Source organism: Gopherus flavomarginatus, chromosome 4, assembly GCF_025201925.1.
Source record: "Gopherus flavomarginatus isolate rGopFla2 chromosome 4, rGopFla2.mat.asm, whole genome shotgun sequence".
Lineage (NCBI taxonomy): Eukaryota > Metazoa > Chordata > Testudines > Testudinidae > Gopherus > Gopherus flavomarginatus.
The window spans coordinates 170,501,522-170,520,266 of record NC_066620.1 but is presented as its reverse complement, the minus strand read 5'-3'; the positions used below and the strand labels follow the sequence as shown (position 1 = coordinate 170,520,266).

At 39.7% G+C, this 18,745-nt stretch overlaps 1 protein-coding gene across 1 annotated transcript in view; it reads right to left on the bottom strand.

Moving 5' to 3' along the window:
- COL21A1 (collagen type XXI alpha 1 chain) overlaps window positions 1-18,745 on the bottom strand; it is a 189,360-nt gene that overhangs the window by 31,610 nt on the left and 139,005 nt on the right. The window contains exons 18-22 of the mRNA XM_050951092.1: window positions 16,556-16,600; window positions 15,673-15,726; window positions 8,019-8,072; window positions 6,425-6,478; window positions 4,563-4,634 (exon numbers count right to left, since the gene is read on the bottom strand). Of these exons, the coding sequence (XP_050807049.1) occupies window positions 4,563-4,634; window positions 6,425-6,478; window positions 8,019-8,072; window positions 15,673-15,726; window positions 16,556-16,600 (279 nt within the window). The remainder of the gene's footprint in view (window positions 1-4,562; window positions 4,635-6,424; window positions 6,479-8,018; window positions 8,073-15,672; window positions 15,727-16,555; window positions 16,601-18,745) is intronic.

The following is an 18,745-nucleotide window of genomic DNA, read 5'->3' as shown; positions in this document are numbered from 1 at the left end:
TGTCTGGGGTATCACCCATGGGCCATCTAGGGGATCCACCCAGCACTGTGCCCATGCCTGTATGCGATTAAGTGCATCTCGTCCTGTTTCCCTAGGAATTTGCTTTATCTTATTCATTCCCGCAGTACGAGAATAAACCTCAAACAACTGTTTTGCCACCTGTCCAGGGATTAGAAATGGGTGTGCCACTCCTGCCACATCAATTCCTAAGGTGCCCCGTCCCAAAAGACTACGCCATACGATTAGCTGGTTCTTACAAGTTAGATCCTCCATCTTCCTGCCCACCTCCACTAGACACAGCACAAACTGATCCCAATTCTCCCGGGGTACTTTTCCCAAACAGCCCAGTACTGCCTCCCGGTCCTTCAGGGACAAAGGGCAGATTTCTGCCTGTTCTACTACTTGTGGGGCATGATTTCCCCACCTTGCAACTGGGCCCACTATTCCTGCCTTCTGTAGTTCCTCCCGGGTAGCCTCTCTCGCAGGGCCTGTAATAGTGGATCGCTGGCTTACAATATCCACTGGCAGTGGTGGGTACAGTGTTTTTTCAGGATAGGGTGGTGGAGGTGTCTCCTTCAGCTCCATTAGTGGGGCGGATGGTCTGGAGTCCCCAAGTCCATTGCCCTCATGTTTACATTGATACAATTCCTCCTCTCAGCAGTTCATCCCTCTCGCTCTGGATTGCCTCACAAGACTCCTCTGTCCATGCAGCATCCCGTGCCTTCAAATCTGCCACCTCTACTGCTAACACAGATTTTTCTGTTAAAATCCATTGCTGATCCACAATCCCCTCCAAATCCTTAATGTGTTGGAGGAGATCGGCTTCCCTGTTTACCCAGTATGCCATCACAGCACACAAACCTTGTAATACCATTCCCTTTTTCCTACATTCCTTTCTCTTGGGGTCTCCCAAAACCTCCCCTATCTCCTTCTCAATCTCATCCCAGGTGGATCCCTGCACCTGGTATGGGCCCTGGTTCTTCCTTACCCATTTGTTCAAAAAAATCCGTTACCCCAGCTTGCCAGAACCCATAACTACTATCACGAGAGTTCGCCATACCCACCCCAAGCAGCTGCGCGGACTGTTGGAGAGGGGGACTCACGGGCTGCCACTCACCTATCCAATGCGATGCATCCGAGTCACGGCACCAAGATGTTAGAGAGCTTATTCCTTTACTTTCACCCTTCCCTGGTTCTTCTTGCATGAACAGAGAGCAACAATACCCGAAGTCCGAAGGTGCAGACAATCTGATGTTTATTGGGGTGAACTTTTAGCAAGCTTAAATTTAAGGTTTTTTTCTTATTTTTTGAATTTCAACTTACTTTTTGTTTGCCCCTAATTTATATAGTAATATTTTTAGTTATACCTTAACCAATTATTCTACTAAAATTTACCTAACCAATTCTAACGTATTGTAACATGATTAGCTAACCAATTATATCCCAACACCTTTATTAGTTTACACCTAGCAAAATTAATTATACAGCAGAGAGAAACAATTACAGAACGAGACAGAAACCACGCAAATAAACATACATAACAATACAGAAGTAAGGATTTTACAACTACATTTATACAGACATAAGGGTTTTTCAGCTGTGTCTATTGATAAGTGAGTTTTTACCAGACAGGATGCGATTAAACTAAGTTTTCGTTTACATCTTCTAGGCTTTTCCCTTTCTCTGGAGGGGATAGATTGAATCACCTTTCTAACAGTCCCAGACTGCCTTATTTTAATATGACTAGTTTGGAATGTGAGGACGTGACCATACATTTTCCAGTTTATGGCTGCTAAAGAACCAGGCCTCAGGCTGTCACAGTAAGAGAAGGCCACTATACAGACAGTGATTTTTGATTCTTTCTTTTATACCTCTATAACTAGCTAAGTGATAAGAATACACCTAAAATCTTAAAGTATAGACCTTTGCAAACAGGCCTGAATATCTATATCCTAACAACGGTGCTCTGTGCGGAGTCAGACCGCTGCTCCGGTGCTGGAGTGAGTGCCAATTCCATTAGGAGTGTTTTCAGACGGATATTGTGCTCCTTCTTAGTCCTAAGGTTTAAAGGACTTGCAAATACAGCACTTGTCAGTCATGTGCCCTTCGCCTAAGCACCTTAGGTAGCTGGTATGTGGGGCTAACAAAAAGTTGAGAACTACTACTAAGGGTAACTAAGAAACTACTAACTATATACAACTATATTACAGGTTTTCAAAGTTCACAGAACAGAAAACGAAACAACGCTAGCCGAAGCAGCAGATGTTCCAGCACTGTCACTGGCGGCAAGAAGGAACTCAAGGTTGGGTGTGCCAGCAGAGCCCCTTATACTGTGCCATGCAAGCCCCACTCCAGGGGGTGCCAGAGCCGGTCCTTTATGGATACGGCTGAGGGAAAAACTTCCAGCACCAGTGCATGTGGCAAGCACACACACCTAATATGGACTGGACATGAGCAAGGCCTCAAAGAAGAAGGGGTAGAAAGGGGGAGGGGCTCCAGGCTTGGAACTCCAGTCAGTGCAGAAAGCTTCGCTGTGGCCCCAGCCAGGGCCAAGCTCTCAGCCTCTGGCCTGAGGCCATGGCAGGGCTGAGAGCAGCAAGTGGAGGCAGGGCCTCAGCCGCAAGAAGTGGGGCACAGGGCTAGTCTCCTCAAAGGGAAGCTTCACCTGCCGCCCATGACAGGCAGAGTTATTTGCTGCAGTGCTTAGGAGACATATCTGATTCGCAGACTTGTGCCCAGCCCAGTAGACCCTAGTTGCTATCAGTGCTCTTGCAGCATTTTGCACCATTACTGCAGAATTCTGCCATGGGAAATGCCAGGTATTAATTATGGCTATTATTTGGGTGTCACTGTTTCCACTCGCACTTCCTATCCTGCGCCTTTGCTGATGGACAATCATGTCTTGCTCTTTGACACTTGGACACTATTCATTTGCTTTGGGACATGGCTTTATCATTTCACCAAAAAAACAAAACAGTTCAAAGCCATTTCTTTTTGTTTTCCTCCCGCCCCCCCCGAGATCCCATCCTCCTCTTGATTTGCTGGTAAAACACCAGTGGCTTATATAGGGATGTGGAGCTTTAAAACATGTACTTCAGACAATACAATGAGGAAAATAAGAGAAGCAGTGAAAGAGGAAGATACCTGCTTTATCTGAGACATGTTTTAAAAGGGCTGTGTTTGTAATGCAAGCTGGATTAGCCATAACCTGCTGTAGAGAATCACATTTCACTTTAATTCCTCAGGATGAAAAGGTGATGCTGGCTAATTTGAACCTAATAATTAAGACCCCATTTCAAAACTCAGTCAATTAAGCTCTATTCTCTTTCCCAGTCTGTAGACCTTGGTTTGTTGTTGTTAATCAGGACACAGAGAAATTACTTTCACCCCAAAGCTTGCAGTTTCTTTGCTGGAAGCAAAACACTGATCTGATTTTGCCTAATGGAAGAGGTTTTTATGCCTGCTGGACATCAGTTCGGGAATGCCTCCCAGAAGAGAGGAGTTTAGCACAGCTCCTAAGGGCTAGGGTGGGACAGGCAGATTACTAACAGAATAAGAGGGGCCCAGCTGGGGTCCAGCTACAGTGATGGATCCCATTCACTCCTGGGACATGTTTAGCAGGCAAGGATTCTCTCTTGGGGAGCCACACAAGGGCATAGTTTGTTTGTTTTTTTTGCGGGGAAGGGGGAAGGGATAAGTTCCAAAGAGACATATTTGAAATCTTTATAAAATAGATACTACATCACTGGTCCCAAATGCTGTAGTGACTCACTCCATTGTAAACCCTAGCCTTAGAGATCATTATTGCAGAGCACTGCAATATTGCTGTCTGTAAGGGTTGCTTACTCATGATCGCTGATTTACGGGGGAAGCTTACCTTTTTTTCTCCATGTACACATTCTGGAGAGATGAACTACTCTAGTTTGCACTCTTATAATGCCTTTCACTTCACCAGTGAATTATACCTCCTACCATCCCGCTGTAAGTATCACTATCCCTCCTTTGTATAAGGGAAAACTGGGGCAAAAAACATAAGATTTGCCCAAGATCACAAAGGAGGCAAGTGTCAGAGTTGCAGGGCTGTAAACAGGTTGGGACGAGAGGGCACAAAGCCGTAGGGGGTGGAAAAATGGGGCAAAAAATTACCAGAAAAATGATAGGGGGTACAAATATGCTTGTTCATCCCAGGCAGTAAAATTCCTAGTTATGGTTCTGGCTGCATCCACATAGGAGAGTGCTTAAGCGACACATCCCCCTTAATGTCTGATTAGGTGTGATTGCTCCTACAATCCTTATGGACTCCTTTATGAAAGGAGATTATATATATATTATATATACATAAAACCTTTTATATGAGAGAATTTCACATCAAGCACTTGTAACAATAATACATTATACACATTTTATTACCACCTGTGCCATCACAGCTTTATTAATAATACTAGAAGTTAACACTGACCCACATATTCTCCAAGCATATTGCCTAAAAAAAAACATTTACCATTTGTGGAAAAAGTATAATGAAAGTTGTAATGGATATTAAAGCCATAGAAACTACTTACCTTTACACCCTGTGTCCCAGGCATGCCTGGGTACCCTGGTTCACCTGGAGTACCTGGTCCTCCTTGTTCTCCCTGAGTAATACAATAGCTCCATAAGTATCATTGATGTGCTGTGTGTAAAAACACAGATTGCATGTTTTTTCAAGATCTCTTCAGGTTTGGCTATGATACTCAGATTTCTATATTATGATGGTGATTGAGCTGAAACCTCTGTTTTTTGTATGCTGAATACAGACATACTGACTAAAAGCCATAGCAATGCTCTCACTCTGATTTCTCAACTCATTCGTCCAACATGCAAAAGACTTACCCTGACTTTTATCTAGGCGGGATTTTTTTCTTTGTAATACACAAATGATACAGTTTCTAGTAATGGCAATGTCAAGCAATTTAGTTTTCAACAACTTCATTTTAACAACTCGAGTAAATGCATCTTATCACATTCATTTGACTATATTCATTATGTACCATTCCAGAATATCAGGCCTGATTTTATCTTACCATATATCCTCGTTCATAAGCCGAATATTTTAAGTTAAAAAGTGACACATCAAAGAGCGGGGGTTGGCTTATAAACAGGTCTACACCAAAATTTGATGATTTTAAACTTTATGGAATCATTGAATTGAATATCTAATACAGGATCGGCAACCTTTTGTATGCAGCCCACCAGAGTAAGCACCCTGGTGGGCTGGGCTGGTTCGTTTAGCTGCCGCGTCTGCAGGTTCAGCCAATCGTGGCTCCCATTGGCCGTGGTTCGCTGCTCCAGGCCAAAGGGGGAAGCAGGAAGTGGCGGCCTAAACCTAAATCTGTGTAAAAGAGTTTACCCAAAATGTACCTCAGAAACTATTGCACTTTTGACTCTCCCCATTTTACTGTGAATCTTCAATAATCTGCACAAGTTCCATTTGATTTCTTCCTAGACAGGGCATTGCGGGCTCAACATTCAGCTGAAGATAAGAGTCTAGGACGCTAATTTTCTGACAAGCCAGTTTCTCCTGTTTGATCCTTCCCTTCTCTTTGCTCTTCTTGACAAGGCACTGTACTGACTCTCCCAAAGGACTGTATTACATGAAGACCACAAAGTCATCCTTAGACCAAGAGATAAACTAGGCCAGTCTGGAGTGCTGCTTTCCAATCAGATCAGGTATTTTGGATCTTCCCTCTGACATCATAATTTGGTACCATTAGGTCACTGATTAGTATCTGCATTGTTATTTGCTAACTTTTTGGATTCTTTAACTAAAAATATAAGAACGAACCAGCAAATACTGATAATATATTATCTACATTTTTGGTACACACAAAGTACCAAGAAACAATTTACATCAAGGGTTCTCAAACTGGGGGTCGGGACCCCTCCGGGGGTTGCAAGGTTATTAAATGGAGGATCATAAGCAGTCAGCCTCCACCCCAAACCCTGCTTTGTATCCAGCATTTGTAATGGTGTAAAATATATAAAAAAGTGTTTTTAATTTATATGGGGGGGGTCGCACTCAGAGGCTTGCTGTTTGAAAGGGATCACCAGAACAAAAGTTTGAGAACCACTCATTTACACTATATGTGTGCCTGTATGTAAAGTTCCATAGTACAGATCAGAACAAACTATCTGTGCAGATGCAATGTAAACAACGGCCCGGACACTAAGATTCTGTAAAATGGCACAGATTCGCTGATTTCACCCCAGGATCTGGTCATGTATTTGTAAGAATCACCCATTAAATCCAATCTGGAGTAAATTTGTTAATTATTGTTTCCATTTTGAAACAAAACTACCTTGTAACCAACAAGTAAATCATGGAGCATTGTAATCAAAATGTCCTAGACTGGAATATTTCTAGATGAAGGTAAATCATATTTACCTTGACTCCTGATGATCCTGGTTTCCCTTGTATTCCAGGTTCACCTTTATAGCCCTATTAATAAAATAACATAATTGTGTGGTTGAGAATATCAAATATAAAGAGATCCTGTTTGAAAACCTTCTGTCACAAAAGGGCACTTAACATGTGTGTGACAGTAACAATCCAGCCCTCCGAAACTTGGGGGATTCTAAATGATCAAGTATCAGAGGGTAGCCGTGTTAGTCTAAATGATCAGTACTCCTATTTTAACCATGCACTTGTAACCCCTCCCACCTGCTGGCCCACCTTAAAACCCCCCATTCATCGTAATGTCCTTGAGGTTTAAACCCTCCCTCAGTGACAAGTGCACTGAAAACCCTTCCTGGATATCAAAAATGTATGACTGCCTCTATCCCCAAGTGGCAATGACTGACCTTCCCTTCCCCAGCAGCAAACCTTCCCTCACCAAACATACTATGATATTTTCATATATCGGCTTGATGTTCCCACACATCTTACTTAGCAAAGGGCCTTGCAAATCCTAGGATTTCTCTGAGTCAAAAATATTTTGGTCCTATAGAACAACTCACATTTTCAGCTTATCAGATCTTCAGTAAAATTAAAGAGGAGTTAATGATTAACCTGATCTTGGCTGTGTACAAATATCAATACAAGTTTTTGGAAGCACTGCAGGATCCAGCTCCATATACAGAGCATAAGAGACTAATGCAACTGTTTTCTCAGAACAGCCACATCTATCACATTTTAAAATCAAATGTATTTATTTTTGGCTGTGCTCATTCTTGGCCTAACTCTACTCCCACTGAAGTCAATGGGAGCAGAGTCAAGCCAACGTTGAGCACTTTTGAAAATCCACCTGCAAAATAAGACTTAAAATAATATTCATATGCTTCTAAGCATGATTTATACAACTGAAAGCATGTATACATGGATAGAGACACAAAGACTAGAAGAATTAAGACTCAACTTCTGAAAGTTCTGAGGACCGTATCATGTAGTGCTCACTCAGCCAAAACTCCACTCATGTTAAATCTGAAGGTTATCCGAACAATCAGATCTGGATTTATATAGGAACCTTTTTAGTTACATAAGTATATGGGTCTAATTCATTCCTGCTATAATTCTAATGCAATCAATAAAGTTACATCTGAAATAAATTGGGCTCAATGTTAGAGGGAAAGAGTAGCACATCACTTTAACATGATTAAAACATAAATAATTGGAAAACAGGCTGAAAGTCCTGGTTTATATTAAGTATTACTTGGCCCCTAGTATTGAGGAACATTTTTCAAGATTCCAAGGCTCAAAAAAAGTACCCCAAACTGTTTCTGAAGAAGTTCCAATGCCTCATAACATGACAGGCAATGGTTGCTACAGGCAATGGTTGCCAAGACTGTCTTGTACTTAGAAATTGGACTATCACATACAAGTTATATATGGGAAATTATAGTTATATTTTCAGTGTTTTTATATTAAAATAAACAAGCACATGACACAGAGTACTATAACTTTGTTATAATGATCTATAGGGCAATGAATACTCTTGATGTCATTTGTCCCATTCAAAATAAAATAGAGTAAATGACCTTACCTTAGGCCCAGATGATCCAGGTCGGCCAGATGATCCTGCAGGTCCCATCACTCCCTATTTATTTAAAAAGAAAAAATGACATTTCTAAAATTAGCTAAGGGAGAGACAGCTGGCCCAGTTTTATTGCTTATTACATTTATCACAGAATGGTAAATAAATACGGCTGGAAGAGACCTCAAGAAGTTATCTAATCCATCCATCTATGCTAAAATAGAACCAAGTATACCTAGACTATCCCAGACAAATGTTAGTTTAACCTGTTCATAAAAATCTCTAATGATGGGGATTTCACAACCTCTCTTGGTAATGATTCCAGTACTTAACTATCCTTATCAATTTCTCCTTATCCTTTTTAGTTAGGTAGTAGGAAAATCTAATATCTCTCTTGCTGCAGATCAAACCCATTACTTCTTGTCCTACCTTCAGCAGACATGGAAAATAACAGATCACTGTCTTAACATATCTGAAGACTTATCAGCCCCCCCTGCCCTCACTCTTATTTGCTGAACACTAAACATACCCATCCTCATAGGTCAGGTTTTATCATTTTTGTTGTTCTCTGGACTGTCTCCAATTTGTCCCCATCTTAAAGCGTGGCAACCAAAACTGCACACAATACTCTAGGCAATAATAATAAAATAAAAATAATTCATTATAAATTAAAATAATAAATTATTTTTAGGTGAGGCCTCATTAGTCCTGAGTAGAGTGTAGCAATTACCTCCCTTCAATAACATTCTTGTTAACAGACCTAGAAATATGTTAGCTTTTTCAGCAACTGCATCACACTGTTGGCTCATATTCAATTTGAGATCTACTATAACCCACAGATCCTCTTCTGCAGAGCTACTGTTTAGCCAGTTATTTCCTATTTTATAGCTCTGCATTTGACTTTTCCTTCTTAAGTGTAGTCCTTATTGGATTTCATCTTGTTGGTTTCAGACCAATTCTCTAATTTGTCAAGGTCCTTTTGAATCCTAATCTTCCAAAGTGCTTGCAACTTCTCACAGCTTGGCGTCATCTGCAAATTTTATAAGCATGATCTTCACTCCCTTGTCCAAGTCATTAGTGGAAATATTTAACAGTATCAGACCCCACCAGCTACATCCTGATCCAAACATAATACACCCAGGGCCTTCTAGGATGTGGAATAACGTATTCAGGGGAAAGGTGTGTCTGCCATGGAAGTCTCAATAAAAAAGAATTGTGAGGATAAATTCTAAATTTGCTCGTGGGAGGACACTTCATGAAATCAGCAGCCTACATCCTGTGGTCTGATTTTTAGCACTATCTGAATGTCCTGTATAAGGCTTAATTGTCCAGTGAGTGGAGTAATCATAGAATCATAGGACTGGAAGGGACCTCGAGAGGTCATCTAGTCCACAACTGCAGAGGATGTGGTGGAAGATTTTGCTCAGCCTCCAATACAAGTTTTTAAAACACAAACAGAACTGGGATTGGAGGGTGTTTCTCCCACTTCCTGATCATCAGAAAACAGGATGTGGCCTTCCCCAGTTGCTACCGTAAATGTGTCCACTCTCCTTTCCCAGTAACTGGGGGATTTGGGGAGGGAAAAGTTAATCACTGGGCCATATAACCACTGGCAGACTTCAGGATTGGCGCATCCACTCACAACTCAACAACTTCAATCATTTTAAAATACAGCACGTTCAGCATACAAGTTCAAGTAGAGCCTGTAAAAGAATGCCCCCCTCTTTTGCCAGATACCAGTGACAGAGAATCATGAACAACAAAATCCACAATTGCATTTGTTCCACTGAAACCTAAAAATTGATTGTTGCTAAGCTCCTGCCTGGGCTTCTCTTTTTTCTATGTAAAGTTATTCCCAGGTGTATTTTGGAAAAGATAAATCTTATTTTTAAATCATGTTTTCCAAGAGGGAATTCTCATTTACAGTACTTTTCACATCAAGTGTTAATATATGTTTTTTTCACAACTTCTCACTTTCATTTTGACTCCAGAACTGCAGGTATCAATAAAAATTATAGATTAGATAGATAGATATACACACACACACACACACACACACACACACACACTTGGAAATAAGAGTTAATAAAGGAAAGTCTCTTTAATGAGATACTTTTTGTCATCTAAGCATATCAATCCACGGAAATGGTCAAATAGCTGGAAAATATATTTTCATATTCATGAAATCTTATTCCCATTCTTCTCCAGTCTTTCCAATGCCTCTTTTTGTTACTCTTATTTCCAGGAACATTCAGATAAACATTTTCTGTTTATAAGAACATTGTAGATGGTCTATAACTCAAACGACTATCTACTTCATATATGTACAAGCAATCACTTCCATACAGAAGTGAATATTAGAACCTAATTTTATTCAGAGGATATTGGGCAATGAAACTACCTCTATTCTTTTTCTAAAATTCCATGGGGTTTTAAACTTTCATTTAGTGATTTCCTAGAGATGAACAGAGGATTTTAGACTAAAGGACAGCAACCGTCATATGGCACCCCTTCCATTAGTGCTTCGCTGCATTATGTATAAGGCCAAGATCATATGTAGCATTCCAGTCTGCATCTCTGCAATTTACATATGATAGTGCTACCTTTGAGTCAAACATTATAATGCATCTTCAGTAAAATGTAAACAAAGCTGTCACTGTTAGCAATTAAAGGCAAATTAGACTTGTGGCAAGATTTAGAAACCTATTCAGAATGGACCTACATGTGATATTTAAAATAATTTCTGCATAATTTATAGCAACAATACTTTGTGCTTACAGTGGTCACCATGAGGAAGTCAATATTTATCAACAGGTCCCACACATTTTTAACTGAAATACCACATTTTCCCCATACTTAGACTAGAAGTTATGGTGTGGTCACTGCACAGTAGTGACTAATCATTACTGACCTGATAGTGTTCTCTAATGTATGTAGCACTTTCAATTTGAGGAGCTTGAAGTGCTTTACCAACATTAATAAATTAATCCTCTGAGCAATTCTGTAATATATAATACCTGCCTATATCACAGGGCTATTCAGAGGGTTCATTTGTTAACATTGCTAAAGCACTTTGAGCTCCTCAGATTGAAAGTGGTTCATTTTCTTTCTCATCCACTTCTTAGTCTGGAAACTGTGTATGCAATGTAACGTTTTGGTAGGATTCTTTAATATATATATAATACCTATACACTGCTTTAGAGATGGCAAGGTTGAAGTGAGGTTATTCAAGGTTACAGAGAAAGTCTGCAGCAGAGAGAGGAATAAATCCCAGGTGTCCTGACTTCCAGTCTTGTGATTTAAATCAAGACACCAAGTTTTATCTATGTCATGCACAAAAATTACAAGAACATGATCTTACATAGAACTGATATTCTGCAAATAAAACAATTTTCTGATGCAATGTGGGGAAAGTTTAACTGAACAAATCCAAAAATTATGGCATATAAAATTAAAAGAGGAGACTGTGTCCTAAAATTTTAATGTTACTCCCCTATTTTTCCAGGACTGACTATATTTATATGGCAGAAAAATTAATAAATTGTTGATGTTGGCAGTGTAATTGGGATAATTGTTACTTAAGAAGAACTTGTTACTGAATAGTTTCCCCAGTGTATTAAGTATAAACAACCAACTAGCTTTCCATCTGTTTTTCCCCCCCATCTGGAATAAATATATTTAGTGTGACTAATACAAGGAAAAGTCCACTCTACTTTTTTGTTGAATTTCCCTATGTTACACAAAACATTCAAATCTTCCATGCATCAATGACTTATTTTTAATCACGTGATAGGGATATGATAAATCAAATTGATTGAAGACCTCAGGAAATTATATTCCAGCAGATAACCAGGACCAGATGGCTTTCATCTATGTGTTCCAAAGAAAATATGAACAAAGTGTGGTAGGTGAGTTACTGAAAAAAATAAAAAAAACCTCTTCAATTCTGCAGACCTAGAAGCTGTGACAATGTGACTACAAAGGAACCCACCCAGAAACTCCAAAACGGAAGAAAGTGATGCAAACTCAGAAACCAAGAACACAAACTATGTAGACTGGGTTTATATACAAACATAAGGAAATCCAGTCTAGCACATGCTCCTTCACATCCCCCCTGCATCCTGTAGTCAGACAACCCACTCACACCTATACCAATGGTAAATAACCTGCAGTGTGAGACAGCATATGGGTGGGAAAGTTTCACACAGGGCAGGCACAAGAGTCAGGACCCCTGATCTGGTGTGACCTTGCTGCCTGGTCACCCCTCAAACCAGGGCATGGCTAGAGTGGGGTGAATTTTTTTGGATGAATAGTTTATTTTCTGAAAAATGTTGTTTTAGTTAACCCAAAACTATTAATAATAGTTAATAATTAATTAATAAATTTGATTCAATTCATTTTGGCCAGTTTCAGAAAAGTACATGTGTCCTTATATACTTTAGCCCAGAGGTGGTTACAGATGCAGCAAACCCATTGGAGGGATTTGAATCTACAACTCCGGCTAGCTCTCTAGTGAGTGCCTTAATTACCAGGCTATAGAGTTATTCTCTTGCTCAGGTTCTTTCTTTGACTCAGTGAATCGTTAAGTAATGATTGAGAACAATCTATACCAGAATCATCTATAATCTAGTGGTGAGAGTGGTCTAGGGTGACCAGATGTCCCGATTTTATAGGGACAGTCCCGATATTTGGGGCTTTGTCTTATATAGGCTCCTATTGCCCCCCACCCCCGTCCCGATTTGTCACACTTGCTGTCTGGTCACCTAAGAGTGGTCAGATTTGAGGGGAAGATCTGAGTTTAAGTCCCTGGCCCAGAAAGAGGATTCCAACATGGGTCTCCCACATTGCAGGCAGATGCCCTAATCACTGCTAAGGTTATACAGGTTAGACTTTCATACAAAGTGGATTTTTCTGATTTGCTGACAAGTTCCAAACATTTCTGGAGCCAATCCAAATATGTTTTATGATTGCTCAGTTTTCTGGGTGAATTAAAAAAAGCAATCACCCGCCCAGCTGGTAACCTCATTGCCATGGCTCCACACCCTTTCCCTTAAAGCCAAACATGCTTGCAAGCAAGCTGATTTCCACAAAGGCCACTCAGGGCTGTGCTACCCTGCTAGCCATCAACTCAAGCTAAACATGGCTAAAACAGGACTCCTAATTCCCCACCTTTGTCCCCTGCCGAAAAGCCATCCTGCTATCTCTTTTCTCAGCCACTGTGAACACCACCACCATCCTGCCTGTCATTCAGGCCCATACCTTGAGTATCACCTTTGACTCAGACCTCTCTCTAGGTCCTCACATCCAGGCTATATGAAAATTTGGTTGATTCTTTCTGCATACCATCTCTAAGATGTGGCCTTTCCTATCCATCCCCACAGCTAAATATCTCGTTCATGCTCTCATCATCTAGTGAAAGGATAGTGCCAGTGGTGGGACTGCATGTACTGAATAAGTAGGGCACAAAGCTGGCTTAAATCTCCCTTCTCCTTCCTACCTCATGGCCTGTGAATTTCTGTGCTGCTCTTCTGAGAGGCAGAGAACAGAATCTCAATGATTCATTTTAATCAATAACATATTTTAATCAAGAAATCCCAAGCATGAAAATAGACAGTTTGTTTGAGGGATCACTACATGTGGGACCAAAAATTGAAGTTTGTGCTGATTCTACAAATACAAACCTGTAACAATTAAAAAGTTCAGTATTGGCTAGGATGGAACCATGGAGGCTGCTTTCACATTAAATTCCTGACTTCTATAGTTCTGATCTAACTTAATCACTGCCTAATACAAGTAATAAAGTAAACTCCTGCATAAAAAGCCAATATATTTCAGAATAAAAATAGGCCTAGAAACCCAAGTTATTTTTATTATAAAATTGAAATGTTTCCATTTTCAGTTAAAAAGCATTTAAAAGCAGTATTATATGACGCTCATATATATAAGAAGAAAGCATCCACAGATCTGGGAATTTATATTTAGTAAGACCATCTGATCTCAATTGCCAGAGTCTTACAGAAAATAAGTTAAACGACCAAAAGCCATAAAACAAATCAAAGCTTTAATTCAAAGAGAAAGAATTCTCCAAAGTACCCAGGCTTGTTTCCACTAAAAAAGAAAGAAGCAGTAAACTGAGATTTCCATCAGTGAAAGCTACCATCTGTTAAAAATTATTCCCATATACTCTGGAAAAAGGAATCATTTGTAGGAGTCACTAATAGGATTACTACATGATTCTAAAGATCTCAGATAAATGGGTTACATAGCATTAAATGTAAGGAAACACAAAAGATGTAGATCTTTCTTGAATAAGAGGCTTGCCTATATGCATATTATACGGATATAACAGAGGCTAAAAGATTGAGCCAGTGGTTAGGCAACTAGCCTGGACATGGGAGATAGAGGTTCAAGTTTCTCCTGTGCCACAGAGTTTCTACGTGACCTGGTGCAAGGCTGTTAGTCTCTGTCCCTGTTCCTTATTTATTGATTAGGATAATAATATTTTCTTACCTCTCAAGGGTATTGTGAGGATAAATACATTGGGCAATTTTTTCAGATGCACCTACATTACTTAAGAGCCTACATCCCATATTTAGGCATCAGTGGCATTCACAAAACTCCTGCTCAGTTGCTGCCTAACCTCGTAGTCAACTAAAGTCATTAGGTGATATAAATAATACCTAGCTCTTACATAACACTTTTCATCCATAGTTCATTTTACAAAGGATTTCAATACCATTACCCCATTTCACAGATGGAAACTGAGGCACAGAGGAGGGAAATGACTTGACTAAGGTCACCCAGCAGGCCAATGGTAGACTCAAAAATAGAATGCAGGTCTCCTGAAACCTAGCCCAAAGAGGCCACACCGCCTGTCTTATAAAATAAAGCTAAGTGCCTGCCCCAAGGATCTTATAATGTACTTATAGGGGAAGAGGTACAGGCTACTAGGTTGCCTAACATTTTCCATTATAAAAATTCCTCACACTGTTATTTTCAATGAGCTCTAGCACTTTTTTATCTGCAGCAAGAACCTGACATTGGCAGAGAGAGTCTCCTGGGATCAAAGACATGCAAAATTGGCTGAATTATGAGCTCCAGAAAATTGTCATTTCCCATCAGTGTCTTGCTCAGTACAGTATGGTCTTGGCATTCTGCCTAAAAACCTCTGAACATTCTATTAGCACTGCACATGCATCACCCTATTTAAGTGTGCCACACACAAAGAACCTCCAGTCAGGATAGACAAAATGGATGAATCTCCTTCTGTTGTCACCCATCAAAATACCCTGAGAGATAACATAAACTGGGAACAGAACTCAGATTTCTTAGGTGGCAGATGTAGCGCTAGCTCGTTAATCTCCATGGTCTCTCAGCAAAACACTGACAAACCTAAGTACTCAGTTATAGACTCACAGACTGTAAGGTCAGAAGAGACCATCCTGATCATCTTGTCTGACCTCCTACACATTGCAGCCCATTGAACCTCACCCACCCACTCCTGTGATAGACCTATAACTTCTGGTAAAGGTCTGTGCTGCTATGCTGAATGTCCAGGGCCAAACCTTGCTAAGGATGGCACTCAAAGCAGGACATTACACTTACACATAACAGAATTTGATTTTTTTTTTAAATAACCTAAAAATTGCATGAAAAAACGTACAGCGGTGCCTGGTGATCCTTTTGCTCCTGGTTGCCCTGGAGGTCCGATTTCACCCTATAATTGAAAACATCTCACATAAATATAATATTGGTGTACAAAAGTAATTTGGTTACAAAACCCTACTTCTACAGATTAGTTTCGCCAGGATTGATTTCAAAGTGTTAGAAGATCCAATTAATTGAATGTTAGCCTTTTACATCCCATACTGATTGCCCTAATCACAGAATGAAAAAAATAGACCAAAAGATTTGCAGTGTGCATAAAAGATTTAGAAACATGAGTCCCTGTACAGGATCCAAGACAGGGAAGGCCAAAACCAAACTAAGAAAAAAAATAGATCCCCTTTAGGAAGGCCTCCAAACCAACCATGGAAAGCAGAATTCCTTGTTATTGGTCTAGGAGGCAGAAAGGCTTTCTCCCTTACCCTTTGGAGTCAGGTGAGGTCAGATCAAGGGCAGCTTAACCCAGTTCATTAGGCTCTTATTGCAGATCCAACAAACTTGGAGTCTGAAAAATATCTCCAAGGCTCAGGTCAGGGTAGTATCTTGGAGACTGAAGGGGCTCTGCAATCTGAAACATCCAGCATAACAACCAGTCTTTTCTCTCTCTGAGGGTATGTTTACATGGCAATAAAATACCCGCGGCTGGCCTGTGTCAGTTGGCTTGAGATTGTGGGGATTGGCCTGCGGGTTATAAACTTGCAGTGTAGATATTCAGGCTCAGGCTACAGCCTGGGCTCTGGGACCCTCCCGACTCGTCCCAATTGCTTTTCAGTGGAATTAGTACTCCTGAATCCCTTACGATGCTTTTGAAAATTTCTCCTCAAATCCTTATTCAGGCCAACAAAACTAAATTTGCACTGATTTTAGATTATTATGAATACCTTTTGTCCTTTCGTTCCATGACTTCCAGGGATTCCAGGAATTCCCTAAGAGAAAAAACAAGAAGTTTTAAATATATAAAATGACTATTCCAAAAAAAAAGTTGTAAACATTTAAAAAAAAACAAAAGGGTTTAACATGTCTCTTGTAATTGGGGTAAGAAACATAGCCAGGAAATAAGATACAACTTGGAAACTTGCAAGCTAATGCTTCTGGCGGACATAGACTAAAACAAAGAATTCAGTGCCTCCCCCTCTATTTTCCTGCCAGTACTTGCAAATGTGCAGGTGCACAGTGTCATGTCCCCACCTTTGCCCCACCGAGGGTGGAATGGGGGAGTGAAAATCCTGACGATGCAGAGAAGGAAATACCCATAAGATTTCCTATTACAGAATGTACAGGCCAGCTTTGGCATGATCACAGTTTCAAATAAACCAGCTGGTTTTTAGATCTATCATGACATGTTTACATGGCTAGCACTTTGCGGTAACAAAAATTGTAATTTCATGCAAAATATTTTCTTTCACAATTCTATCATTTGTAGTTATGCTTGCTAAAAACAGAGTAAATGTAACCTCATGCTTCAGGACTTAAAATATTTGCTAGGGAGCTAAATACTATGCAGCCTTAGTGGACCAAATTCTGTTCTCAGTTATACCAGTGAAAATCCAGAGTAAGTCCATTGCGAATTTGGCTCACTGACTTCATTATTTTGTCCAATATTTAATGTAATATGCTGCAATGGAACTAAGTAGAGAGATGTCCTGGATATAACAGACATATGTAGGTAAAACCCATTCCAGTCAAACACATTCACATAAGTTCCTAAATTGCCATTAATGAAGAGCTACTGATTCTAAGAATATTAAGCTCTTCCCTTAGCATCATGTTGTTGTCACTGGAAACCAAAAATAACGATGGGATGCCTAGGGTGAAGTGATAAAGCAAAGGAAATGCAGATTTTATGAAATACCTAACACAGCATCAGGGTAGTGCATTGTGCTCAACACTGTGAGCATGATTCTGATCTTCCCTCAAGAATAATTCCATAGTAATCAGTAAAATTACACCTGCATAACATCAGCATGTGAACAGGGGATAGGCTAAAAAACTTTAGAACTGTAAATGTTCTATGATTTTACACTATAGTTAAACTCTAGTTTAGTTTTAGCTAATATAGATTCCATCTAACAGAGTTACCTTCATGATATATTTAATAATGACACATTGTGGGTTTTGACTAGTCATCAAGGTTCTAATTTTGGTACCAATTACAGGAGAAAGCAATGGCAATACTATAAAAAGCTACAGTAGAAAGCTGACTAGATAATAAAGGCCTGATTCTATCACCTTTACTCATGTTGAGTAATATAAGTCTTCTCTGTAAACTATTGCTCTCTCAAGATATTTCAGTATTCCAAAAGCACATTAGACCTGCTGGATCTGGGCTGTAAGAGTTCCATAACCAGACATGGTTTTAAATAAATGTAGGTGAGATTAGTCTTTTCCATGAATTCTAAATAGCTGTACTTTATTAACACAATCTATTCCTTATACTTGACTACCCATCAGAAGATTTTTTCAGAAACAGGATAATATTTATTGAAAAGATGTACAGAAACTCATGTTGGCTAATTTCCTTTTGGCTACACATCTACCCAATCTTCAGGGCAGGGATAGTATCTTCATGTGTGTTTGTACAACACCTAACACGATGCTGACCCAGTCCTGATTGGGGCCTCTGGGAGCTACTACAATATACAAATAAACAAAAAAAAAATGTTGGTAATGTAAAGAGGGTCAGAACAGGAGTTAATTATTCCAGGATCATATGTACAGTAATATACACTCACTTAAATGGCTCTTGGCATTTTGTTGCTGTTATTGTTTGTTTTGTTTTTTCCTCTCAAAAGGAGTCAGTTTTTATGCAAAATACACAACCCTTTTGTAATATGCCAGCACAAACAGAGAGATTCGGGGGCTAGCAAAATATCGATGTTACCCCTTCAAACAAAAAACTTAGTCTAAAATTCAGAAAAGCATTATGCGGATCTGAAAATAAAATTTATGAAGACAGTAATAATACGTTCTAACCACTGATTTAGCTAAAATGATGTGCATGTGGATTTAATTTAACCCTGAGAACAAAAAGAATGGAATATAAAATAAAAAGTAAAACCCATTAAACCTTG